Source organism: Alosa sapidissima, chromosome 8, assembly GCF_018492685.1.
Source record: "Alosa sapidissima isolate fAloSap1 chromosome 8, fAloSap1.pri, whole genome shotgun sequence".
NCBI classification, from domain to species: domain Eukaryota; kingdom Metazoa; phylum Chordata; class Actinopteri; order Clupeiformes; family Clupeidae; genus Alosa; species Alosa sapidissima.
The window spans coordinates 6,939,790-6,967,487 of NC_055964.1; the positions used below are offsets into that span (position 1 = coordinate 6,939,790).

Consider the following 27,698-nt stretch of genomic DNA (forward strand, 5'->3'; position numbering starts at 1 on the left):
TTTGCCTGATAGTGTGTGGGGGCTACTGTACATCTTGGCGCCTGCCTCTTCAATCCTGTGTCCTGTATACTTGATCGCCTGCTCAAACAGCCATTATCGCCCCAACATGTGGCGCTGTGCTGTGCGAAGCCCTGAGTCTGCAAAACCCACGCTGTGATGAACAGTGGGAGGCGTGCGAGGCCAACGTGGTGCATCTCTTCCGATGTGCCAAAACGGAGCATCTAAATTTACTTAAAGAGTCTCAGTACAAACATGATGTCTATAAAAAGCATTATGGCCATTAAGAAAGACAGCAATATGTCTTACTAAACCAGTGAAATCTCATCATGCAGAGAATGACTTCCCTGATGTGAGTGCTCTGACTAGACACAGTGATTTTGGTAATTGCTACTTTTCTTTTCACCTTTTTGTTTAAGTGCTGTGGCTTGAATTTCATCAACAAAAGCTGTGCAAATGACTTGAATTAACACACTACACACAACAGTCTAAGCCACCGACAATCTAGTCATCTCTCATATGTGTTTTTCTAGGTGAGAATGACTACTGTAATGTTGCGAAACTTGCGTTTGCATCTGCATGGTTCTACGTTTAAACAGCACATGTTGTGAGTCTGCACCCCCTCCCCTCTCTCTCTCTCTCTCTCTCTATCTCTCTCACACACACACTTTCTCCCCATGCTCCTCAAAGACGAGCTGAGAGCCTCTAATGCATTTGTCCTCTGGCTCCAGGCTGGGACGCTGCTAGCCAGATGCTTGACAGCACCAGCAGATGTTTGGGCCGCTCCCTTGGTGGACCACATAACGGCTGGTTAGCTGGTCGGTCCTGCCACCGCCGCCCCTGCCTGCTGCCACGACCTCCTCAATGTCGTTCTGGCAGCACCCATCTGACAACAATCTGCTCATATTAGTGACTTTATGACTCTTCCCGATGACTTAATAACACTTTTGTTTAAAGCACTCTTGACCGTTACTACCTATCAATCTAGGAGACAAGCGTAACCCCTCCCCCCCAGCCCCCGTGGACGTCCTCAGCTCAAGAGACCTCAGTCTGAATGCTAATTATTATGTCTGCTGCAGTGCCTACCCCAAACACCAAACACGCATCAATCCATTCACAGGGCCTTCTAATTTGAGGAGCAGAATATTGGGAAGAGGGGCAGACAAATGGGAATTTCTCTTGTCTTGCACCTCGCTCCTCCTCTCTGGTGCAGTTATCAGGTTCTCACAGGTCACAGCTGCACTGTCTTCCTCACAACTCTTTTCCTTTCTGATATGGCGCAGAGCAAGGTGTTTCAGACAAAGTATTTCCACTCCTGGTATTAGCATATGTTATATAATTCCCAACCGCAGTGTGTAATTATTTCTAATATGTATTGATTAAGTGTATATTTCTTACCTCTCAGCAGAAGCTGACTTTGATATGGCCACACACACTATGCACGGCTGACCTGGTGAAATCCGACTGCATAGAGTAAGTGAGGGGGATACATTGCCAGCACTGCCCTCTGCACGTACACACACACACACACACACACACACACACACACACACACACACACACACACCAGTCCCCAAGCACACAAAACATAAATCCTTCACTCCTGTGTTCAGCATCCAAGCAGAGCAGCCGGATCCTTGTCTGTGCCCTGTAAAGACACTCTCCTGTATCACCTCCCCTCCCCCTTCCTCCTGTGGTCCATTCTCAACACACACAGAATTGTAAAGGAGCCACTCCTTTGTTTATTGAAAGACCCATTTAACAGCCTTGTCCTTGCTGGCAGGAGCAGGCATTTTTGCAGAATAACCCGTCTTTCGCTAATGACTGCTCCGTAAATCAATCCTGCTTTATCACGGCACTCGAGAAGCCCAAAGCGCAGCGTCCGTCCGTGCGAGACGGTCGGTGATTTAAGTGCCTTTTTTCTGTGTCATTGTGTGCGTGTGTGTGTGTGTGTGTGTGTGTGTGTGTGTGTGTGTGTGTGACAGGCCTGCCATGGAGGCAGATGACGAGCCCTTGTTGCTTGAGACGGCAGGTGACGGCCTCAGCGAAGACGGCATGCAGGACGAGGAGGACTTGGAGAACTTGACCGTTCAAGGAGGAAGCGATGGACCACAAGGACTGTGGTGGGCGGTGGGCTGGGTGTACACCACACCCTGGGCCAGTGGGGTGGTGTTGGGGCTAGGCTTCCTGCTCCCCTTCGCCTTCTCGGCATACATGTTCCTGCGCTACCCTCCGCTGGACATCGACCTGTCCTACAGCGCCTTCGAGGTGCGCAGCCACTCGTCCGCGCAGCACTTCGACGCGCTCGCCATCGCCCTCAAGACCCAGCTCGGCTCCTGGGACAGACACAGGCGCAACGCCGACGACTATGACTCGGATATCCTCCGTGACCTCTTGCAGGCCAAACTTAACATGCAGGCTGGCGGCAGAGGCAAAGCGGCGGGCAAGGAAAAAGGGGCTTCAGCGGGGGGGCTGCAGAGTGAGACAGAGACGGCGCACTCTCAGGTAAGCAACGAGGAGACCACGGCAAACGTCACGCGAACTGACGAAGACGTCAAAAAGACGCCGGGGGAGGATGCTGGAGGAAAGACTGCTGGAGACCTGGAGGACCGACCATCGCACGACAACAAAACCAGCCTCGGAGGATCCCACAGTCCCGGCTCCTTGGTTGGTGAAGAGGATGATGGGGAGAGAGAGGGAGGAGGGGAGACCAGGGTCAGGAAGGCCAGGTCAGCAGGTATGACCTACTCCTATTTGCAGAGCCAGGCTCTGTGGCGGGTGGAGCTGGTGTTCGTGGCACAGGGTGACGGTAGCCGCAACATCTTCACGCCGGAGCGCCTGCGCACCATCCACCGCGTGGAGCGCCTGCTCATGGAGCACCCGCTGTTCCAGCAGTTCTGCTGGAAGCCCATGGAGCTGCGGGACCTGCCCCTGGGGCCGTCCCACTGCTCCCCGCCCAGCTCGCTCCTCTCCTACCTCTTCCCCAGCGAGCGTGCCGGCAAGATCTACTTCGACGGCATGGGCCCCGACCTGGCAGACATCCACGGTGAGTCCATGCCAGCGCAAGTGAGGGTCGTCTATCAGCGGGAATTGACGTTCCCACGGGTTGAAAATTCCAGCTTCAGACAACAAGTCTTATTGATTATACCATGTATAGGTTCTGCCTGTACACATAACAGGTGATTTCACTAATTTGCAATCTACCTGGCTGAAGAGATACACTGACTAAAATCAGCTGGTTTTGTGAATGATTGGAATAAATAGCCTATCTGGTAGGACTCTTACTTTCTGAAGCCGGAGCCTGAAGTGGAGTTCTCCACCTCTGGTCATCCCTGCTCCTGCTTTTAGAACCCATGTTCCAAAATGCACTTGATTTGAAGTCAAGTAAAATAATCCTTTTTATTAGCTAAGACAGCTGTTCAGGTAGTCAAGAGTATAAATGATGGCATCAATCAGGTATGCTGAGAAGACATAGATGGAGAACACTGCACACAGGGGGAGAGTTGGAGCAGGACTGAGAACCACAACTCGATCACAAGGTTACATCTCCAGAAAACAACTCCAAATGGTAGCTTGGCAGGGTGTACATTTATGTCTCTGATTGATTCTGTTTGAGCTCAGTGACTACTTTGGGGCAATTATTTAGTTGTCTCTGACAGCTCCGCATACCATGTGTACTTAAGGAATCTCTTGGCTCAGATGCCAATGTTTTCTCCAGCCTTCACTTGCATATAATACCATCAAAACTGACTGTAGACGAGGGAAAAGGAAATGAATAGTAGTTATAGATCGAGCCAGGATAAGGAAGTGTCCACAGATCTGGGGGAATTGCCAATTAAATTTCTCATTCCCGAATCAAAGCTAATCCAATGCATGTTTGAGCGTATAATTATTAGTTACGTAAACCCATGCGCACACCCTCGTTTGGGCTGCACTTAAGATTCATAAATAAATGAAAATGTTTAGCTTGATTACAAGAGTCTATTTTGAGACTTGCCAAATGATCTGACTGTGGCTGTGATTAAAAAGAACTGAGCAGAGGAGGGGAGGAAGTCCAAATATAGACGCAGGTCGTGAATTCTCATCTCCTCCTGTTTTACTCTTTTCTCCAGGTGCCTTGAGTCTAGCAATCACTCATCCTCAGTTCTACTGGTACGTGGATGAGAACTTGACCCCCGACAACCTCTGCTCCTCTCTGCTCCGCAGTGAGATCCACTTCGGCGCCCCCCTGCCCTCATTCTACTCCCTGCAGGACAGGTCGCAGGAGCAGAGGCGCCGCTTCAGGGACTTTGTGGTGCAGTACGCCGACATCCTGGCCCGACAATCCACCAGGTTAAACAGCTTTAGCTCTCTCGCTCTCTCTCTCTCTGTTTTAAATAGTACTCTGCATTTTCGGGAAACAAGATATCCTACCCTAGCCTGGAAATATCCAGACTCATTCACAAAGTGAATAGAGTCTGGTGACTATCCATTGGGAAATGATTTGAAATCATTGGTCCAGCCTTACCAATCACATTGATTCCTAACGTTACTTCCTTCTTCGCCTTAACATTACAAACTGACAATAAACAGCATCAACAGTCAGAAAACAAAATATGTGGGTCTACCTTTGCTGTAAATAAAATCTTGCATTTACCCAACTGCATTTTTATGGACGTTTGCAGGTGTTGCTGCTTCTGTTATCACAATAAGTTTCGGTATCGTCTTCCCCTCTCGTCGCTGATTGGCCTGACATTTTCCTTCTCTGAGGGAAATGGTTATGAACTATGGTGTTCCAGACTAGATCCCCCTGAAAGAAGATCTAGGTAGGCAGGGCCAGGCTAATCCTACCCTGCTGTGGCCAGAACATTCACTTGTTCATTACATAGTACAGTTGTGAATAACTACCATATGCATACATTGCACTATTGAATGAGCAGATGTTCTAAGCACAGGACTAGTTTATTAATGACAGTCACAAGAGTTGTGTGTGATTGAGTGTAGATGGAATAAAATGAGTAAAAGGGTCATGTGCAGTGCAAATTCACAGATTCACCGGAGTCAAATTCCTTGTTTGTTTACGCAAACCTGGCCAATAAAGCTGATTCTGATTCTGAATCTGAAATGATGCCGTGCTGTTGCTGAAAACACTGCACTGTCTTTATCTCAAATTCTGTCTTGGTGCCAGTTAGTAACATAGAACCCAAGGGACAACAGGTTATGCAATTAATATTATCTTGCTGGACACCTGTCTTTTGATACATTAATGTGAAAAAATATAAACAGTTAAATGTCTGCCCATGTATAGGCTACATATGGATGTGGAAAATGTATTTTTAAAATACATTTTCTAGTTTTATATCCTCAGCCCACATGTTCAGGGCTTCTCTAGAAGAGTTGTCTCATCGAAATTCATGGAAAAGTGTGTAAGTCATTAGGTTTGTGGAAATGGGCCGCCATGATCAAGTTTCAAGCTTCATAAAAATAATTGGGTGTCCTGGATGACATTAGAGTATCAGATATGTGGCGATAAAGAAAATGACCATTCTGATATTAAATTAGGTTTGCATATTGGTCAAATAATTATTCCTTTAAAATGAGTTCAGCAGGGTTTCCAATCTCATTAAGATAATCCTATCTAATGCTACTGAAGTGGACACATCCTCTGCTGTCTCCTTGGTCGTTCCTTTTGAGTCTGTTTCTGCGTCTAAACTTCGCTCTGCATCGCTTTGCCCTTGTCTGTCCTTTCACTAAATATTGCCCTGTCAATCTTTTCCCTTTACTTTATTCCATTCCTTCTGTCCTCATTATTTTGTTCTATCTTTGTTGCCCTTTCAATCTCCCGGCTTTCTTTCTGTCTGTCTATCTTTCTTTGCATCCTCCTCATCATGCTTTTGTTTCTTGTTGCCCTTTACATTTTTCCACTGTCTTCCTTCTTTCCTCATTATCTGTCCATCTCAGCCAGGTGAAGGTTCTGTATGGAGGAACCGAGTTGTTTGACGACGAAGTCCGGCGTACCTTTCACAGTGACATGCTACTTGCCGTCTTCAGCGGAGCCTGCATCTCCATCTTAGTGTACATCCTCACGTCCTTCTCAGGTACCTCTTGCTGGGCTACCAGCCAGAACACTCCCTTATTAAAATAGATGATGTGATCAATAACTGCCTCGGTCATAATTTAAACTCAAGATGTTTAAGCGCAAGATAATTACGCTGATGAAACTCAGTGCTGACAAACGCTCTTGGCTCTATCTCCGGTAGAGGCCCGTTCGCCAGCGTTTTTAGTCACAGGACTGCAATCAACATTTCATGTATCTCATTCAGACGGAGCGCAATTTAAAGACCATTATTGACCGGGGGCACTCGACAGAAATTCCGCTCAACCAAAATCCAATATCTCCAACTTGATTGCCCAACCTGCGCTTTCATCTCTTCCTCTGCTGACTCTGATATTGCCCTCGCGCTGCTGGCAGCGCACGCGGAGCACAGCTAGACTACGAATCAGACATTGCGCGGGAGTCGTCCTACATAACTCTCAGCAGCATTTAAATTTGTCTCGATATACCCATTTATTAAAACACACGGATATCATAATATTTTATAGAGTAAAATATTACAAGATAATATTTGAGAAGGTTTTATTATAGATCAAAAACCTTACTCTGCAACATGGCAACATTAACGGTAATCTCTCTCTCTCTCTCTCTCTCTCTCTCTCTCTCTCTCTCTTGTGTTTGTGTCTTATGTGTCTCTTGTAGTGTTTCTGACATTCTTTGGCCTGGCCAGCATTGGTCTAAGCTGCCTGATGGCACTGTTCCTTTACCATGTGGTGTTTGGGGTGCGATATCTGGGGATCCTTAATGGAGTGGCAGCATTCGTTATCATTGGGATTGGTGAGTCTTATCAGCCACTTCCCCAAACCATTTTTCTTCATTCGAGAGGGTTGAGCTGGGATTTAATTAATTTAATGTATAATCAATAACCCAAGAGCTTGGAGGAAACCTCACAAATTAACACTATGTGTGTGTGTGTGTGTGTGTGTGTGTGTGTGTGTGTGTGTGTGCGTGCGTGTGTGTGCGTGCGTGCGTGCGTGTTTGTGTGTCTGTGTCTGTGTATGTTTGTGTGTGTGCTCCTCACAAAGTAGCTTTAAGCTATGAGTGTTCTCTCATGAAAATTGGAAATGAGGCTCTTCAGCAGTGTTTGTCAGATCTCAAGTTTTGTTCCCACTGCAGTATGACACTCTCATCTTGTCCATCAGCCATACTCATGCTGAGTTTTTTTTATTTATCGATTGATGTTCAGCCAACTCTGCAGCTCCCTATACAGGTGTGTTACATTTAGACCAAATCATTTATTTGTTATTTTGGCCTACGTGCTTGCTTTCCTCCTGCCTGCTTCAATCTTTTCGCACATTCTCCATTACCTTAATATGTTAAGGAGGCCATAGGTAGGACATAGGTTCAGTACCTACACATGCACTGGTCATATATAACTGTAGGCTACTGTAAGTCGCTGTGGGTGAAAGGATCATCTGCTATTCATTTGAATTAATTCATGTTCTCTGTGTGTGTGTGTGTGTGTGTGTGTGTGTGTGTGTGTGTGTGTGTGTGTGAGTGCAGGAGTGGATGATGTGTTTGTGTTCATTAGCACCTTCCGGCAGGCAGTGCACCTGCGGCAGCCCGAGCAGCGAGTGGTCTACACAGTGAAGACTGCCGGCCGCGCCACCTTCCTCACCTCCTTCACCACGGCGGCCGCCTACGCCGCTAACACCTTCTCCCAGGTGACTAGGCTCCCCACACACTGGCATTTACCAGGCCCTACCACCTCATTTAATATCACACAACATTATAGATAGATAGATAGATAGATAGATAGATAGATAGATAGAAAGATACATACAGTAGATGGGTGTATGAATGGAGGGATGGACAAACAGACAGACATATTATTTATAGCAAGGAAAATATAATCAATTTAGATGGTAATCCTTATATTTATGGTTTTCTTGAACTCTGAAATGAAGCGTGATATTTCAACCCCCCTTTTTATTGAAACCCTCTGAGCTGTCTGCTTAGCAGCTTTCAATGTCTCAGGATCCAAGAAGAACAAGCAAGGGCTTCTAAATAAAGCCTTTGCAATCTGGTGGTAAACAAGAGAACTCCTAATATAAAAGACTTCTCTTCCCATTATATAAGACTGATCACTCTGGCATGGCTTGCTACATACATTACATTATTGCAGACTGTGCTGCGCTTGTCCTCATTGGCATTCCTAAATCATCATAGAGGGTGCTACCTGTTCACTGAAATGCAACCTCATCTCGGCAGTGGCAATATATTTTTGGTTAGTGGAGCACAATGAGGTGCTAATGCATAATGATATTATTGTAAAACAGCCCCAAACTGCAAGTGACACTTCTCTCAAACTTTTATGCTCTTATTTATATGCTGTGAGGGAAGACATTGCAGCATGGAGCACTGCCAAATGGCATGTTTATTCATGATGCCTCCTCTTTAGCATATGTCAAAACTTAGCTGTGCTAAGTGCTAAGCACTAAATGCTTTAATACAGTAACCAAAATCTCCTAAGGCGTCTGGTTTTGACCTTTCTTTTTGGTGCAGATCCCGGCGGTCCACGACTTTGGCTTGTTCATGGCCCTCATCGTGAGTTGCTGCTGGGTGTGGGTGTCCTTGATGATGCCCGCTGCCCTCTGCATATGGAGCCAGTGCTGGGCTGCCCAGGGAAATGCCTGTCGGAAATGGTATGGCCTGCTCAGGGGAGGGTCAGGCTTGAAAGAATCAAGCACAGTCATTAGTATCACATTTTCCATGCTAAGAGGTTAGTCTCCCATAGGCTGATTTCAACAATGCATAAATTAGAGCAGGGATATTGGTACTGGCTGCAGCTGAGAGAGTTGGCTTTTCATAGTTTTCTTCTCAAAACTGGGTATCATGAAGTCAAGATGTGGTCATTTTAGTAAGTCATGGGCTGAAGTAGCTAACGTAGCAGTGTCCATTGAAATAAAAGGGAACGGTTATCCATAACTCTATTTTGGTCAATGCGACACTTCTGTGGGCTCCCCATATTGTTATCATCCGCAAATTGAGTCAGACAACTGATTAATCAGCTATAAAACAGCTAAGCCAGACTGATGTGGAAGATAAAGAGAAGTCACCCTGTAGGTAGAGGTTGTTTGGTTGTTTTGAGCAGGCCATACAAGGCTGCTGTCTTTCTCCACCAGGAGGAATGTCATCTCCAGCATGTCCACAGTGAGTCAGAGCCCTCTTTCAGACGAAGACGACGTGGCCTTGCTATCTGTGGAGATGGAGATAGGTGAGAGTGTGCTTTTATTTTATCATGGATGTGCTAAGCGAAACTCAAAAGAGACAAAGGGGAACCACAAGAGCAAGATGAAATAGAAATAAAGTTTTAAAAAAAATAAAAAGAAATCTTAACCACTTCAGGCTCTTCAGAAAAAGTACTTTATGCAATGGTTCAACTGAGCGACTTTATAATCCATTTCTTGTTGCAGTACGATTTGGCCTGAGGGGGAGAACTAATCTCAGACACATTTTCAGGACATTAAGTGCTGAACAAACGCTTAACCACCCCCCCCCCCATACCAAATCCACACTCCCAAGCTCCCCACTCTACCCACCACCCTTCAGCCATGCTAGGAGGTAACAGTAATCCCACAGAGCTCTGGATGCCGTCCGTTTCTACCTCCTCGGTGGGAATCCCAGTCTCGCTTGTCGTTTCGTGATCCTTTAACTGTCTCTATCTGCCCATACCATCCTCTCCCTCCCTGCATCCAGACCCACGTGAGGTGGAGACAGACACAGCGCTGCTGTCTTTGAGCGTGGACCCGCCACAGGACCCGTCGGGGAAGGGTGGTATCGGGGTGGTGAGCACCTGGCTCCAGTGGGTCCTGCGCCACTGGGTGGCAGAGCCGGTGGTGGAGAGACGCAAGGCGGTCATCGGTAAGTCGAGCGCCTCAAAGCTGCTGTGTGGCTGGGCAGTTCAATTTAATTCAATTCAGTTCAGTTCCAAAGAGTTTTATTGGCATTCAGAGCAGTGTGGACAAAGGCAGCGTATTGTAGCACAATGATGCAAGAAAGTACTTTCAGTTTACAACAAAATCCACATTGTTATTTCAGGTTCTTACACATGTTTCATTTCTCTCTAGGCTTTAGTCACTCCCAATTTCTCTTGCTCTCTTTCTCTTGCTATTTCTCTCTCCCTCGCTCACTCCTCTCTCTCTTTCTCTCTTCATTTCTCACTCTGCTATTTCTCCTCTCTGTCTCTCTCCCCTTCTTTCTCCCCATCTCTCTTTCTCTCTCTCTCCTCTGTCCCTCTTCTTTCAGGTGTGTATATCCTGGTTCTGCTGGCCTCTGCCTGCTGCTGCTGTCTGCTACGCCCGGCTAGTCACGCACCGCTCCTCTTCCGCCAGGACTCCAACATCCAGACGCTCCTCAATCTCCGCGGCAACCTGAGTGCCCAGGGAATCTCCTGCCTCACATGCTCAGGTAAATCCTCCGGCTGACTCGGTGTGATATCGGACTGAGCACAGGTGACTTAGCTTTCATATCAGTCACCAGTCAGACAAGGGGAAGCTAGAAGTGTTTCTACTACAGATGTGGCTTTCCCCTTTATTTTGCATTCCGTTGTAATTCTGTGCTGGATTAGTGTCTATTGTGAATTATTCAAGATAGACTTGGACATGACATGGACATGGCTTTTAGTTTTGTTAGATAAGAACCATAAGCAATTATATAGAGAACCCAGTTCTAGCTACTTCTAGCCAGTGGTGACTTACGTAACGCGGCATGTGTAGTGTCCAGCATGCAGCTGGCGATTGAAGCTCATGACAATGCATCTTGTGTTTTTGCCTTTAAGGCTCCTTCATGGAGAGACCTCATTTCCTGCACAGCGTCGCCCACCACGTGCCCGCCATGCCAGGGCCTGCGGCTCAACAGCACTCTCGCGCCGCCTCCAATCCTCTCCACGGCCAGCCCAAATCAGCCGCCCCCACCTCCCAATCAGGTAGCTATGCTACTCCATGCTTACCGGTTGTCTGCACTCTTGATGGGATGTAAACAGACGCCGCATGCTACCCCTTCTTTCTGTAATTTATGGTCGGTGCTTTATCTTTGTGTGGAGAAATAAAAAATGTTTACAACAATACCTGTTCGACGGAGCGACCAATGTTTTTCACCTCACCTCCATCTCAGACAATAAAAGAAATGATATGTGGAATGCAAAATGAAACAATTTCACAATTCCAAATGACTTTAGTCTCCGGTGTGTTGAGGACACAGTGATGTTTGAAAGAGTTTCAAAATTGGACAAGATAACAGATCATTTTACTTTATTCTGAGCGTTGAAGCTTTACTGTAGAGTTTCATCACCAGAGTTTCTCATTATACAGTTCTCTACTGATTAGGGAATCGGACACTTGTAACTGAGTGGTGGCCGGTTTAGGGGGGGGGGGGTGTTGTTCACTACCCCCGGATGGGTGAAATGCAGAGCACAAATTCCTTGTATATGCAAGTATACTTGGCTAAAAAACCTGATTTACATTTACAAAATTATTTTAATGGCTGTCTTGCAGGAAGGCTGCTCACAGTGTATGTCTCCAAGTTGGACATGGGGTCTGCGGTCACTCTCTATCGCTTCTCTCTGAACGCCACCGTCCCGGCACCCTGGACAGCACTGACACCTGGCCACGGAGAGGTGCCATCGTTCCAGGTGACCCTCAATCTCGCCACACCTGTGTAGCATCAGGCTGTAATTTGAATTAATCACAGCTGCAAATTATGTCAGTTTGATAGAAGGCCTATGATGTATATGAACATTTTGCATGATTTTTATTTTTTGCTGTTGAACATCACGACAGGAAATAGCAAGCATCACTAAACTGCTAAATTGTCACTAAATTCGCTAAATCGCTAAATTGCTTTGTCACAAAATAGCAGACATCTTGCACTGACATAAAATATTATCAGTGCATGCTTTTGATTACATTAAAACTGTATATGAAACATGCCGTATGTGGAAATGTACCAGTATATGGGGTATTTTTTACAATGTGGAATTCAATATGCAATCAATATGCTGCAAGTGAACCAGAAAATTTCCCATTAACCAGCACCTGCACAGATCACAGTGGGGTTTTTCCATGAGAATTAAACACGTGTGTGTTATCACTCCCGCAGGCATATGGCAGTCCCCATAGCAACTTCAGCACCAGGCTGACGGTGTGTGTCTCGCACGCGTACCGCCCGAATCCCCACTGGATGATCACAACCCGATCATGTGACCCGCACCACGGCTGGAGAGCAGAGTTCAACTTTTATGTGGCGTCTGCCGAGCAGCAGCACACCAGGTGAGAGAGAGAGAGAGAGAGAGAGAGAGAGAGCGGGAGAGAGAGATGAGATCTGTCTTGTATAGACATGCACACTATTGCACCAGACTCGAACTTGCAAGGCTGGTAATCAAAGAGTACAGTATATTTATTGTTCACTTTTATATTTGTACTTGTATCTAGAATTGCATCTCCATTATTGGAAGAGTTCTATCAGAACTCCCCCTATTAAGGTCGGTCCCGTATTTTCGCCGTCTTGCGTGTATGTGTCACTTAATATCCATTTCTATACAAACCAAGATGGCGGACTCCTAAAGAAACGCAACCACCCACACCATACGTGTATCTAAATTAGCTATGTACCAAAAATGACATTTTACCGCGACTCGAAGAGCTGTAAACATTGTTGTAAGGCTGCGTGTACACAACCGCTTGGAGCTCCAGTGGAATTTTAATTTCATGACGAGAATTCTCGGTCTAACCGTTCATGTCGGATATTTCGGATATATGGGGGCTGAGTTGAGATGCAGAGTTAGAGTTCAGTAAGGTGACAGCCGTAGGAAAGAAGCTTCCTCTGAACCTGCTGGTTTTGGTGCGGAGAGACCTGTAATGCCTCCCGGAGGGGAGTGGGGTGAACAGTCTGTGGTTGGGGTGAGAACAGTCTTTGATGATGCTGCGTGCCTTACGCAAGCATCGCTTGCCCTGGACGGCCTCGATGAGGAACCGGTGATGCATTGGGCAGTTTTCACCACCCTCTGCAGTGCTTTTCGGTCGTAGGCAGAGCAGTTGCCATACCAAACTGTGACACAGTTGGTGAGGATGCTCTCGATGGTGCAGAGGTAGAAGTTCACCAGGATCTGGGGAGACAGGTGGACCTTCTTTAGTCTCCTCAGAAAGAAAAGATTCTGGTGAGCTTTCTTGATCAGCTGCGCGTGTGCGCGTGTGCGTGTGTGTGTGTGTGTGTGTGTGTGTGTGTGTGTGGGTGTGGGTAACTATATCATTCTCCCACAGGAGGCTGTATTTTGCTCAGCACCGTCTGAGTCCTCACCCCAGCCGCGTGTGTGCTGAGCCGCCGGGCTGCGTGATCAACAGCGGGCCTGATGGGCCGACCCAGGGCAGCTTCTACGCCCCGCTTAGTACCGCAGGTAAGACAGAAGAGAGAGAGAGAGAGAGAAAGAGAGAGATACAGAGAGACACAGAGACAGAGAAAGAAAGAGAGAGAGAGATACAGAGAAAGAGAGGGTGGGGGTTTGTTGGGGGAGACTGACAGCGCAGGTATGGCAAGAGAGAGAGAGAGAGAGAGAGCGAGGGAGAGAGAGTGAGGGAAGGAAGGAGGGATAGAAAGAGAGAGAGGATACATGCTGGCAGGGCAGGGCACACACACGCACACACACACACACACACACACACACACACACATCTAACATTTCACACCTCGCCCCGATCAGCCACACCTGCTGGGTTGCTGCCAAGGCGCCGCTCTTCGTCTCTGCCAGACAAGGCCGCAAAGGGGTCAGTGTAGACCTGAGCAGAATCGGATGGAAGTGCCCGCTGCAGCTGCTACTGCTGCTGACCGTTCCATAGACAGCCTAGCAGCATCTTCCAGCGCAGGCAGGGAGTTTGGTTTCTAAAGTAGGCTTGAAAGTGTGGTGCTTGAGAGAAATAGTGTGTGTGTGTGTGTGTGTGTGTGTGTGTGTGTGTGTGTGTATGTGTGTGTGTGTGGTGAGATTGCCCACACCCATCTACAGATGCCATTTCTCTTACAGGCAGCAAGCCTTTTAGACCAGGGACTTGCTTCTACACTTGGGGCTCCTTGAAGTGCTTGGGAGAGGGAGGAGAGAGAAGGGGGGATGCTTTAAAAAGCATAAAAAGGCTTTTTAGCTACTCCCAAGGATAATGTGCGAAAATATCTCTGTTGGAATCTATGTACAGGAGAAAGGAAGGAGTGCTGCAGTATTCTGTCTTGTCATCCCTATAGTCATTTCTTATCACGTAAAAAAGAAATTACACTGCAGTAAGGATGAATAGAGTACACCAAAAGATTTGGAGGCCAAAAAGTGCTTGTCTTTCAGTTTTCTGTGTACGAGGGCTAAAATGCTGGCCTTTGCTAGTCAGGTCATCGAGAGAGCCTTCAGGGACATGCTTATGCTTAGTCCAGTGCTGACAAGCCTGATTTGTCAAAACTGTTGGAATTTGGTTCAAAAGCAGGCCTCTCTGTGTGTGTGTGTGTGTGTGTGTGTGTGTGTGTGTGTGAGCCTCAGTGAAACTCAAACTGTGTGTTTGTGCCACAAACTCAACTCCCTGGCTCCAGGCAACCACTCTCATTACCCAGACCTTTCTCTCTCTCTCTCTCTCTCTCTCCCTCTCTCTTACTCTCTTTCAGAGCCGACCCTGGCAAACACATCCAAGACCTCGGGCTTTAACCCCTGTGGGGGAGGCGTGTGCGGGAAGCCGGCAGTGCGCCCCCTGGTGGACACTGGAGCCATGGTGTTTGTGGTGTTTGGCATACTTGGCATCAATCGGACACAGTACCTGGACAACCATGTCATTGGAGATATGGTAAGTAGTCATGTTGTCTGATGTAAAGAAATACTGCTGATAATACTACACCAGTAATACGGTAAGACACATCCCATCAGTGTACAGCATGTGTGTGTTGGAGGGCATGGTGATGAGCTATTGCATCATAAATATATAGTATAATATAGTAATTTAATTGGAGCAAGCTATAATTCGTATGGGCATTAATGAGATGGAAATTGAATTTCTCTCCAAAGGGCAGTGTAATCTATGATCCCAGCTTTGACCTCTTTAAAGAGATTGGCCATCTCTGCCAACTCTGCAAAGCCATCAGTGCCAACAGCAAGCTGGTCAAGCCTGGCGGAGCGCAGTGTTTACCTGCAGGTGAGTATGCACTGAAGGACAGGTAGAGATGCTTTGGCGCACATACTGTACATGTGTACGCATACAGGTGCAAATGTGCATGTGCGTGCACACACACACACACACACACACACACACACACACACGTTCATACACACAAACATAAAAATTACCCCTTCCTTCTCTCACTCTCTTTCTCTCTCTTTCTTCCTTTTTTCTCTCTCTCTTCCTCTGCTCTCTCTCTCTCTCTCTCTCTCTCTCTCTCTCTCTCTCCCCCTCTCTCCCTCTCAGGCAACAGCCTCTCCAGCATTCTCCCTCTGATGCACCCAGAGTGCCACTCCCTGCCCGAGCCCAACCTGCTGCCGGGGCAGCTGTCTCACGGGGCCATCGGTATGCAGGGGGGCCGAGTGCACTGGATCTCCATGGCCTTCGAGTCGGTGAGTGCTCCATCTCCATATCTCCATAAGAAATGTGTTCACCACTTACGCTGCAGGGTTCTATCAGTATAAATCTCAGTTGGATCCAGATTATTTATTCTTTGTCATGTCACCGTGGTAGTATAATATCTTGGTACTTAGTCTTGTTTGTTTGTTAGCCACAGCAGGGCAGCATTTGATCTTTCTCCAGTTCATCTCTGGGAATATGCAGGGGATGCAGAGGAGTATTCTGTGGTGTCAGTAGTGTTTCAGTACAGGGACAGGACTGTCATTCTTGGTTTGTGATGTTTTTCTGCCCATTCCCAATCCCATGTGTGTTGTTCTAACATCTAGCATGCAGATTTTGTAGATTCAACTATTACATAAGCTGTGCTATCCAATGACAAATGGGTGGTGGTGTGTGTGTGTGTGTGTGTGTGTGTGTTCAACAAGTACATATTTAAATGGATGGTAAAATCATTCTGTTATTTGCACCATGCATTAATTTACCAGCCTCACCAAATCTGTGCTGATATAACCAGTGATATGAGAAAGTGTTGTGCCAGAGTGTACAGGTGTGCGTCTGAATCATGATGGTGACTCAGAGACAGGAAACAGATGATCAGTTCCCACCTCAGACACCTACAGTAAAAGAGGCTGTGATGCTTTTTAAACATTTCATCATCACACATTTAATGAGGGAAAAGTCAAGCAGCAAGCAGTTGTATTACAATTGGACTGTTTGTGTGATAGCAGTGGACAGATGGTAACATTATGGCATATGGTATCATTCAAGATATAAAACTAGAGAAACTGTTGTTCCTTCTCATCAAGATGATTGCTTCTACATTTTATTATGATAAAGTTTCAATCTGTTATTTTCTATACTGTCATTGTTATTGTCAGTATAAGCCTCGAGAATTCTCCTAAAAGAATGACTCTTTCTCTGTCACTCTCTCTGTGTCTCTCTCTCTTTCACACACACACACACACACACACACACACACAGACTACCTACAAAGGGAAGTCGTCGTTCCAGACGCACGCTGACTACGTGCAGTGGGAGAGCTTCCTGCAGGAGCTGCTGGCCTCTCTCCCGCAGGCGTCCTCTCTGCGCCGTGGCTTCCAGACCTGTGAGCACTGGAAGCAGATCTTCATGGAGATCATTGGTAAGAGCTCCGTCCAAACCAGCAGGTGCCAGGGACAGAGAGAAAAGCCTAGAAAAAAAAATGTAATCAAAGTAGTCCAAGGCCCGCACTCATTTTTCTGTGATTAATTTAGCTGAGAGTCAACAATCAGTGTACACCGCGTACAGAGCCTTGGTAATCATCAGCAACTTGCTGTAACCATAGCAACAGATACCTTCATGCACCAATAAGAGCACTGAACACTTGTAGAGAATGACTGAAACTTGACACCGTGCCAATAACCCTAGACGCGCGGCTGATGAGCAGATGAAGTGTGCAGGTTATTCAGTCACGCTCACTGTGAGCTTGGTAAAGATGGACGTGTCATCTGGCGTCCGATCGATCACTTGTGGTCGTCACTGTCTGCTGTTGTTGCTCCAGGTGTGGAGAGCGCCCTCTACAGTCTCCTCCTGTCGCTGGTCATCTGTGTCGCCGCCGTGTCCGTTTTCACCGCTCATCCACTCCTGCTGCTGCCCATCCTGCTCAGCATTCTGGGTAAAGTCTTGAGTTTCCGTCTTTTTTCCCTCCGTGTTTTGTTTTGTTGTGTTTCATTACACCATACAGTTGCAGCCTTAAAACATGGAATGGGAATGAAGTGGGTTGCAGTATTTCAAACTGAATGCTCTTACAGGCTCTGCTAACTGTATTGTTAAGGCTGCAGATTGTGTGAGGCCCCTTCATGACACCCGCTGGTACATAAATGAAAGACTAAATTGAGTCAAAATTGAATTCCATTGGAAAACACAATGGTGGAATATTGTGTGTGTGTGTGTGTGTGTGTGTGTGTGTGTGTGTGTGTGTGTGTGGCAAATGAATGAGAGGTGGTGGGTTTAAGATCTACTGTGTGACTAGCAAAGGGAAGGGGTTTACAGCATGAAGACTGTGGTGACAGGAAACCTATGTGGTTTTCAGGAAATATTCTCTGTCATGTCTTGACCCATAACGTCAATATAATCATACTGCAATATATTTCAATATCATACATGTATGAACCTATGTGTTGGGTAAGCATCAACGCAATGTAAACTGGTTTATTTGACCTTACACTGTTATTATTTGTGTGTGTGTGTGTGTGTGTGTGTGTGTGTGTGTGTGGTGAATAATGAATGTAATTATTGCAGGGGTGGTGTGCACAGTGGTGGCTATCATGTACTGGCTAGGCTGGGAAATGGGCGCGGTGGAGGCCATCTCCCTGTCCATCCTGGTGGGCTCGTCAGTGGACTACTGCCTGCACCTGGTGGAGGGCTACCTGTTGGCTGTGGACACCAACGCCGCCGTCGCTGCTGCAGCTGCCGCCGCATCTGCTGCATCCACTCCCAGTTCACCTCACTGCGGGGTAAACACAACAGAGCTTGTCTTTTTATTTAATCTTAATCCCCTGGTATGTTCTCCTCGAGTGCGTTTGCCTGGCTTAGGGGTCTCTCTCTCTCTCTCTCTCTCTCTCTCTCTCTCTCTCTCCTTCTGTTGCTTTTTTATGATGTTTCCCATTCTGAGAGTCTGAGAATATCAGCCCTTGAGCGCCTGAATGGTCCCAGAGTGCTTGTGTTGCGTCTCACTCTGCTAAATGGCCTCCCAGCGCCACCCTCTGTGAATAAGGAGCCAGAAGATGAAAGGAGTAGGTGGGCGTGATGCTTGTCACCCAGGAAATGAGAGGCTATTACTGAAAAAAAATATTGGCTGAGGAGCTTTATGTGGTTAGAGATCACAAAATAAGTGACTTCGGGCACATGAAAAAGGACTAGGGCTTTGCTGATTGTAACTGACATTCTATTATTTTGTGGGATTTAAGATATGTCTATTAATAAAGGGAGCGAGGACCAAACATAAACGCTAACATTGTATGAATATTTCATATCCAATTTCTAGAGGGTATATTGAGAGAGTATATTGGGTTTCTTTGAGGAAAGTTATTTTAATTTCCCTACAACATCATAAACAAACAATATGCTGTCTGATTTCAAATGACTTTTGGCCCTTTCCATTAGACTCGTAAATCATCGTACACCCACCCGTACAACATGAACGAATGAGTTGCTAAAGGAACGCGTTTCTCTCGAGCCACAAGGGGCATTAGCAGGAGGCTAGTCATTGTTATTGTTTTGTACATGTATTCTGTAGCCTCTAGCTAAACGGCTGGAAAACAAATTGTTACATTGTATCGCACGCACAGCAAGACCGTGCAATGCATGAATTGGTGACTGGATTGAAGCAGCAATGTAATCTAGTGTGTAAGAGCATTGCATCAACATTAAAATGATCAACACAGTACATATGGAAAAAAATACATGTCATCTCATCTCAACTATGGGCGCAGTCATGTTTGTCATAAGGTCGTACATCCACCTCGGGGTACCCTCACATTTCAAACCGCACTGTGCCACTACTCACTCATTAGTGAAGTTCATGAAGCATATGTTTGGTTCCAAAACCCTATCTCCATTTTTTTAAAACAATAAGTCATGTTATTTAATTGTGTATTTCAGGTAATATCAATAAAATTGCAGTTGTTGTTGTTTTTATTGAGTGAAGATAAATAAATAACAATACCCAATTAAAGTTCTACTGAAATTACTTGGAAAGCAAAATGTAAAAAAATTATTCATGAAAATTCATTAAAATGGAGGATTTAGAGTCTGGAACCAAACTCTTCATATTATTCCTCTGTTCCTCAGGATCCTTTCGGCCTAAGGACCCTGGAGGCCATTGACCACGTCGGCGTTGCCATAGTATCCAGTGCCGTCACCACGGTGATCTCCACCGTCCCACTCTTCTTCTGTGTCATTGTGCCTTTCGCCAAGTTTGGCCAGATCGTAGCCATCAACACAGCTGTGTCCATCGTGTTCACCTTGGTAGTCACCACAGCCATGCTGGCTGCCATGGGCCCTGAGGGCTTCCGTAGGCCCCCCAGGGCGGTGCTGAGAGCCAGCCTGGTGGTGCTACTTGCCATAGGCCTGGGGGCCGTCGTCTTTTGGGTCTGGGGCCAGCTGTTCCCCGGCCCCTGGTACACCTTCAACATGTAAACAAGAAAGATGTCAGTGAACAACCCCACTGCTGCATCGGAATGACAAGGCAGGGCGTAATAATTCCTTGTCTATGCACAAACACACATGATGTACAGGTTTTATGAAGCAGAACTTACACTGTATATGAACACGACAGACTGAATAATAACTACACATAGATATGTACAAAGTTTTTCAAACTTTTCTATGTACAGAACTTGAAGTGAGAAAAAAGGGTCAGTTGTGACAGTAGAAAAGACTGTGTTTTGGCCCTTTGAATTCTGTGAATTCTTCTAGCATTAATGTATGACAAAGGGAACTTACCAGAGAGACACAAGAGACAGGCCGAGAGACTGAGTTGGAAAGAGATGGTGCCCAAAAGAGATGGGCAGAACAGACGTGGTAGAAGAGGGGAGAGCTGCAGAGATACAGAAAGAGGCATAGAGCAAGACAACAACTGCAGACATGAAGAGAGAGAGAGAGGTATACATAGAAAGAGAGAGAGAGAGAACAAGACAAGAATTGCATATATATACATAGAGAAAGAGGTATACATAGAGAGAGAGAGAGATCAAGAAAAGAACTGCAGACAGAGAGAGGTATACATAGAAAGAGAGAGAACAAGAAAAGAATTGCATATATATACATAGAGAAAGAGGTATACATAGAGAGAGAGAGAGATCAAGAAAAGAACTGCAGACAGAGAGAGAGGTATACATAGAAAGAGAGAGAGAGAGAACAAGACAAGAATTGCATATATATATACATAGAGAAAGAGGTATACATAGAGAGAGAGAGAGATCAAGAAAAGAACTGCAGACAGAGAGAGAGGTATACATAGAAAGAGAGAGAGAGAGAACAAGACAAGAATTGCATATATATACATAGAGAAAGAGGTATACATAGAGAGAGAGAGAGATCAAGAAAAGAACTGCAGACAGAGAGAGAGGTATACATAGAAAGAGAGAGAGAGAGAACAAGACAAGAATTGCATATATATACATAGAGAAAGAGGTATACATAGAGAGAGAGAGAGATCAAGAAAAGAACTGCAGACAGAGAGAGAGGTATACATAGAAAGAGAGAGAGAGAGAACAAGACAAGAATTGCATATATATACATAGAGAAAGAGGTATACATAGAGAGAGAGAGAGATCAAGAAAAGAACTGCAGGTAAATAAAGAGAGTGGAGGAGAAAAATGCCCAGGTGATGAACAGTGAGTATGAACGGAAGAGAAGAGAACTGCAGAGATACAGATAGAGAGAAAGAGAGACCGCAAGAGAACAACAAAGATAAAGAGGCATAGAGAAGGCAGAGCTAAATAGAGAAAGAGGCACAGAGAGAGAGGGAGAGGAGAGGAGGGAGCAGAGGAGAGAAAATGGCCAGGTGTTCCACAGCCACACACAGCTCTCTGTCCTGTAGGCACCCTGAGGCTGTCAGACTCCACAGTTTGACTGACAGGTCACATGCTGAGCCGGATCTATGCTAATCGCCCTGGAGACCTGCACAGCTCCACACACACACACACACACACACACACACACACACACATAAACACATGCACACACACAGACAGAGATCCACTTGCCACTGCCTGCGCTTCAATGTCTGTGCAGCCAGTGGAGAGGGAGGATAGTGAATGTATTGTAGACAAATGGAAATGAACCGCCCGTCTCTCTTGTGGGGTTACAATCGTACCTACAGTATACCAAGGGAAAGTCACTATGCTGATTTAATGGACCTGTGAAATCTATCAAATAACAAATGACAATGGGATATCTGCAAGCCTGCACAGTCTTTTCTTATTGATAATACACTGCCTGTAAGTGTGTCATTCAGGCAGACATAGTATATTTAAACAGAGTAGGTCAAGACTAATTTGAATACAACCGAAAAAAGAAAAAAAAAATGAATCCCAAATGAGAATGGAGCTTTTTCTTTTTTTCAAAGTTATTTCATACTTCACTAGCTCTGGCTCCAAGTGTGATACCATTGTTTTCGTGCGCTCATTTGCCAGTGCACATTTAATCATACGAGCTGTACTTAAAGAGTCAGACAAATTGTGTTTGTGCCTTTTGTGTTAAAGGCGGTAGTCGTTTCTCAAGCAAGCCGTCGTTGAATAGTAATTTTGAGGCATTTCTGTTTTGAAATGTAAACTGCAAGAGAAACCCTCATCAGGGCTGCATTTGCCTCCGTATGGTCATTTGTCATTTATCTGAACGCCATTGTGTTTTATTGTTAAGTGATCAGTCATTTCTGTTTTGCAGCTATTTGAGCTGCATGTTTGATTGATACCACTATTAATGATATTAAATTATACCAGCACTTACAATTGTGTCTCTGTGTGAAATGTTTATCGAAAGTGCAATTAGTCTGCTCTTTGATGGAATGCTTTTGTCTCTAGTTTGGTCTGCACTGGATAAACCCTTCTTTCAGACAGCCTGTGATGACAACCCCTTTGGAGATCAAACAGTTTCCAGTGTTTTTTTATGTCCTTCTTTACATGCTGAGCAGGTCACCTTAAGCTGCCTTTAAAGATGTGTAGGTTTTGTTTTTTGACAAACAATGCTAAACAAACAACAACAAAAATTGTCCCTGGACTTTAACATTCTGAAGGCCTGTATATTCATTTAATAGTAGAGAGTTATTCTGTATTCTAATTCCCTGTTTCTGTCTTTTATTACACGTGTTTACATTTCCCTAAACATAAAAAAGAAACATAGGTAAAAGGGTATTCCAGGGGCCTGGTTTACTGATAAATTGTTAATTCAGAGTAAGTGGTAAACCTCCTATAAATGCCCCAATGACATCATTCTCTTAGCAAAACAAAGACATAGGGCTCTTTTATTAGGTTTACCACTTATTCTGAAGGCAGATCCATTACTATACTAAACCATGTTCTAGTATAGAATACACTGAAATGTGTTTGTTTTCCATGATCATCCTGCATCCTTGCAGAGGATGTTGTCACTTCTGATGATCAAACAAGTGCATTTTGCACCTCCAAACTTGTCTCACTCAAGAGTACTATGAAGGCCTTCTCACTGTGAGAGCAGGGCTCCTTGACCTGACATGATCTATCCCTCCCTCTCTGAAGCAGCTTGCTAGTACCATTAAAAGCCAATTCAAAGGCACCTGGTCAAAACCGTTTGCTCCTCTCAGAAAAGCTAAGGCACAACTCTGTGCTTCTTTCTAAATCTGTCTGCCAAGAAGGTTCCCTATAAAGAGGCCTTCTCATGCTTGACCTGCAGAGGCCTCCAATGACCGAGGCGGTTACTCCCTCACCGCACGTCACCAGCTGCTTAAAAATCTGTGTGTCTCTGTTAGCATTGGTGCTGATAGGAAAACAAACCAAAAACTATAACAACAAAGCAAGGAGGCATCATCCTCAGCTGATGAATGTAATTCATAATAAATGCAATTTATATGCTAATATGGTTATATGTGTTTGCAAAGGCTGCACACATCCAGAATCGGGAGAGAATTTAATTATTTGACATTGAATACAATGGAAACGATAATGTTAGCCCCCCCTAGCAAAGAGTTGGACAGAATTTGCAATGCATGACTGTTTTTCACTGTGCTGACAGAAATTAGAGTACTATCTCATGTCATACTTTTTAATTATGCAGATTCATTTAATTATATTTTAGACCTATAACAGTCACCAAATGCTCTGAAGCACAATGAGAGGAGTAATGTTACTTAATTGTGTGGAGCCCTAAAGTTTTTGGGGGGTGAGTTGATGTGTGTGTACGTACGGGGGGGGGGGATTTTGTATACCATTAGTGGAAGTTTCAGAGCTACTCCATCCAAAGTACTGAGTGGCTATGAAGTGATCTACAAAACAACCAATGAACATGTTTAGTGCATATGAAAATATGCACTAAACCAAAAAAACATGCAAATTGTTCAGTGCATAAATATTCAGGCCAGTGGTATGTGCAAAATACCATTTCTGTTTTGAGGACATGGAGCTGTAGACAACTGTGAAGAAAATGGACTTGAATGTGAGTGGGAATGGACAGATGATTTAAAGCTGCTGTGCACATTTCTAAACCATTCCAATGCTTAGTGGTGACTGCGGATTAAGCAGTGATGCACTTGATTGAGTTTTTCAAGTCCCTGGGCATAGTTCTGTGTCTGATTCCATTTTTATTCCATTAAGTTTGTAGTGTTTACTTATTACTTATTTTTAACCCATCATCCTTCCATCAAGTTTTTAATCAGACACAATGTAAATTGGTATTTTTTTCACTTGTAATCACTTATCGACATATTGGTTCCCATTCAGCTAAGGGGGTGCCTAGTGTGTCGAAAACTGACAAAGGGCCATATATACGCATGGTACCAACAAAGTTATTTAATGTTTCACCATGCATGGGGCATGCATTGGCAATGTCAGAGTCCATGCTCCACAATATAAAATGCGTTGTTGGTGCCCAAAATGTGTTACAATATGGCCACCGAGTGGAGTGACTTGCCTAAAAAAATAAATAAATAAAGGGTAAAAGAGCTACATAATATTGCTTTAGAAGTAAACATCCTAAAAGAAGGAGCTACAATATCATATGGCAGCAATGCAAAACCAGGAAGTCAATGATTAACTTGATTTGATATGTTTGTGTCTAACACATATAATATTGATTAAAAGTTTCAATAGTGTGATTACAGAATTAAGACAAAAATACTTGAGGCTATGAACAGTCTAGTAGGGGTATGTGCTGACATTTTGTCATCATATTTCTTTAGTTTACTGTAATAGGGTCTCTGAGGTTCTGACTCACTGAGAGAATCTCATAGATAGCTGCTAAGGTACACAGTCACACCTCGTGTTGATGCATTTAGCAGACACTTTTATCCACAGCAACTTACAGATACCAACTTACAGGGGCAAATCTCCTTGGAGCAACTCTGGGTTAAGTGCTTGCTCAAGGGCACAATGGTTTTTGGAAATTGAACTCACAACTTTTGTGGCTAGTGCATGGTAGCCGGGCTTCTTAAGCACAACACCACCTTTGCAGATGGTGAGATATCCCAATTTCATTGTATGGTCAACATGGAAGGATTTGAAGGACAGCATCAAAAATGTGACATGAGCCTTTTCAAATTGAAAATATTATCATCTTTATGAAATACAGTTCTTAACACAAATACGTTTGTGAAAATCAGCTATACAATATAAATACATTGCATCTTTAGTTTTGAATCTATGATATTTGTGGTCATATAGGCTTCCTGTACATCAAAGGAGCTAATATTAGTGTGTTTGAGTACAATTATCAATACATATATACATACATACATATATACTGTACATACATATCATTAAATGCATACACAAACCCAAAGTTGAATGTGCACATCCTGTACTGAAAGAAACAACGAAACACATGACCTTCCTCAGTCATTGTAGTTGTACTGATGATCTAAGACCACACTTCACAAGGGAAATGCATAAAAGCTTCAGGTCTAAATTTACACCACTGTATATCCGGAAGAGCTGCTTTTCTAGGGCCACGGATGACCTTTCATTACAATGTCATGCATTACGTCTGTATATGTATATAAAAGAGGTATTTAAAAAGGGGCATTATACTATACTTGAACACCACTGAATGGAAAGGGCTCATTGACACCACAACAGTAAATATAAAAATCACAGAGAGAAAAAAAAGGTTTTCTTATTCTTTTGTTGTTTCTAAAATGAGAAAACTGAACAACAGACTTCTCACCTACATGTAAGAGATAGCAAGTTTTCCACAGGATCCCCTTTCAAACCTGTCAAGTCAAGCATCACAGCCAACAAACACAAAGAAAACTAAAACAACACACATCCTGTAGATCGGGGAGGAAGCCAGTAATATGAGATCATTGTTTATTAGCTACACTACATTTATGTTGTTTATTGTTTATGGTATTGGCAAACACTGACTGAACATGTGATGTGTCCTCTGCCCTGAAAGGCAAAATGATTGCATTGCATGAGAGGATGTAGATAAACATACAATCTGAAATTCAAGTCAGGATGTGTGGGTTGATGCAGGAAGCAAAATTCAGCAAAATCACAGGCTTACTTACATGGAGAAAATTACCAGTTGCTTTTTGAAAAACCTCCTCTTGTATTCTATGTCTGTGTATAAGTGTGAACGTGTGTATGTCTCTGTGTGTGACATACTCTGTATGTGTGTATGTGTGTGTTTATAATTGGGTGTACCACTTGGCACATCTGGCCAGGGGTCAGCGTGGGCAGAGTGACCACATGACCTTGAGCTAAACAGACGAGAGGAAGTGCTGCCGGTTTCCGTTGTCACAGTGACCTCCCACAAACCCCTCTGGCTCCCACTCATCTACCTGTGCAGCACTGGGGCACAGTGACTCAATCACTCGATAAGGTGTCCAATCAAATGAGATCTCAGAGGGGGGCGTATAAGCAACAGAACTCAAGGCAAAATGACAGGCTGCTGCTGCATAGTGCAGGTATAGGCTAAGAGCATTTATGAAATCTCACAGCAAACAGAAAACACTCATAGATGACAGAAGCCCCTTATCATCAAGCCTCTAATCTAGAGCCTCATTTCCTGATGAAGAATGAAATGATCATGTAATACTTCTGGACCTATGGGAGTGACTAAGCCAGATGTCTGGGCTGCCATCTTGATAAAACCTTGTTGAGTACAAACAGGTCCACAAAACACACAGATTAAAGTCACTTTTCATAATTACCCTGTAGATTGATTGTGGGTGGAATGCTTTATGCAGAATGTAGTTTTGTAAGCAGATGATGTAAGGAACTGGAGATGATGTACAAAGCTTCTATAAACCCCCTGCCCAATGAATATTTGTAATGCATATTTTCAATGGAAGATGTAATTTAATATGTGCACAAGATGACAGATATGTAAAAAACACACACACAGTACAATAGGCATCATTCCCCATGTATATGTCAGATGTGTGTAAAGACAAATGAACAGTGAAAGATGATCTTGATGAATAAAGGCCAAAGACTGGCCTGATCAACCGGATGTACAGAGCAAATCAAAAGACTTGCTTCATCCCAAAAGATGTCAAACACACTAGCAAGTACTGTACAGCACTACAGCATGTGTCTAGAATACATACAGTACATAGTATCAAGTACCTGATGCTGTTTTTGTTGCCACTGGCACGACATATTGACAATACTGCTGTGGTTTACCCGACTAGGGTAGTGCTTCAAATGTAATAGCTTGTGTGCCAGTGTACATTCTTAGCATGACATATACCCTCATCAGTCATCTTCTGTATTTTTTTTGGAAGAGGGCAGAAGTGAATATGCACTAAAAACAAATCACCTACCTCCTGATTCCAGTTTTTAATAGGTAATGCCCATGGTGAAAAACGACAGAGAGATGCCTTCCCATGACATGAGTAAAAAAAAAGGAGGTATTGTAATGAACAATTGATGATGACAACCGATGTAAGCACTGTATCGCCAGCGTTTTCACTGGGCTAATTTTAACCCCCTTTCTTTGAGCACTTACTGTCTGCACACAGCGTTTATCGCCATCCATGATGGACACCACAGGCAGTAAATTACCCACGGCCCTTTCAGAAAACCGTGTGTGCTGAAGTGCGAAGCGACAATTGAACACATTCACGTACACGTTCACATCATGGAAAAGCAATTAACAGCCAGCAGACATGGGCCACGTTTCATTTATTAGTCCTTTAATACGGTAACTGATTCATTCATTTGCCTTGCTAACGGTACTTAGGAGGACATCCTGGGACTGATGGCCAGGGAAATGGTCGTTACACATGGTGTGTGGCGGTAGGGTGGAGCTACCGCTACCGCTGCCGCCGCCACTGTACAATTATTTCTTGG

General features: G+C 44.6%; 2 protein-coding genes across 2 annotated transcripts in view; both read left to right on the top strand.

Moving 5' to 3' along the window:
- disp3 (dispatched RND transporter family member 3) overlaps positions 1-20,367 on the top strand; it is a 25,588-nt gene extending 5,221 nt beyond the window's left edge. Inside the window, exons 2-21 of the mRNA XM_042099779.1 lie at positions 1,983-3,043; positions 4,110-4,329; positions 5,938-6,074; positions 6,734-6,868; positions 7,595-7,755; positions 8,597-8,736; positions 9,217-9,308; positions 9,791-9,955; positions 10,340-10,501; positions 10,872-11,018; positions 11,587-11,723; positions 12,191-12,360; positions 13,351-13,484; positions 14,723-14,898; positions 15,117-15,243; positions 15,514-15,659; positions 16,648-16,807; positions 17,207-17,320; positions 17,947-18,161; positions 19,498-20,367. Coding sequence (XP_041955713.1) covers positions 1,990-3,043; positions 4,110-4,329; positions 5,938-6,074; positions 6,734-6,868; positions 7,595-7,755; positions 8,597-8,736; positions 9,217-9,308; positions 9,791-9,955; positions 10,340-10,501; positions 10,872-11,018; positions 11,587-11,723; positions 12,191-12,360; positions 13,351-13,484; positions 14,723-14,898; positions 15,117-15,243; positions 15,514-15,659; positions 16,648-16,807; positions 17,207-17,320; positions 17,947-18,161; positions 19,498-19,845 — 4,140 coding nt within the window. The 5' untranslated portion in view covers positions 1,983-1,989 and the 3' untranslated portion in view covers positions 19,846-20,367. The remainder of the gene's footprint in view (positions 1-1,982; positions 3,044-4,109; positions 4,330-5,937; positions 6,075-6,733; positions 6,869-7,594; positions 7,756-8,596; positions 8,737-9,216; positions 9,309-9,790; positions 9,956-10,339; positions 10,502-10,871; positions 11,019-11,586; positions 11,724-12,190; positions 12,361-13,350; positions 13,485-14,722; positions 14,899-15,116; positions 15,244-15,513; positions 15,660-16,647; positions 16,808-17,206; positions 17,321-17,946; positions 18,162-19,497) is intronic.
- Positions 1-27,698, top strand: part of LOC121714755 (oxysterol-binding protein 2-like) — a 765,489-nt gene that overhangs the window by 311,573 nt on the left and 426,218 nt on the right. The window lies entirely within an intron of this gene.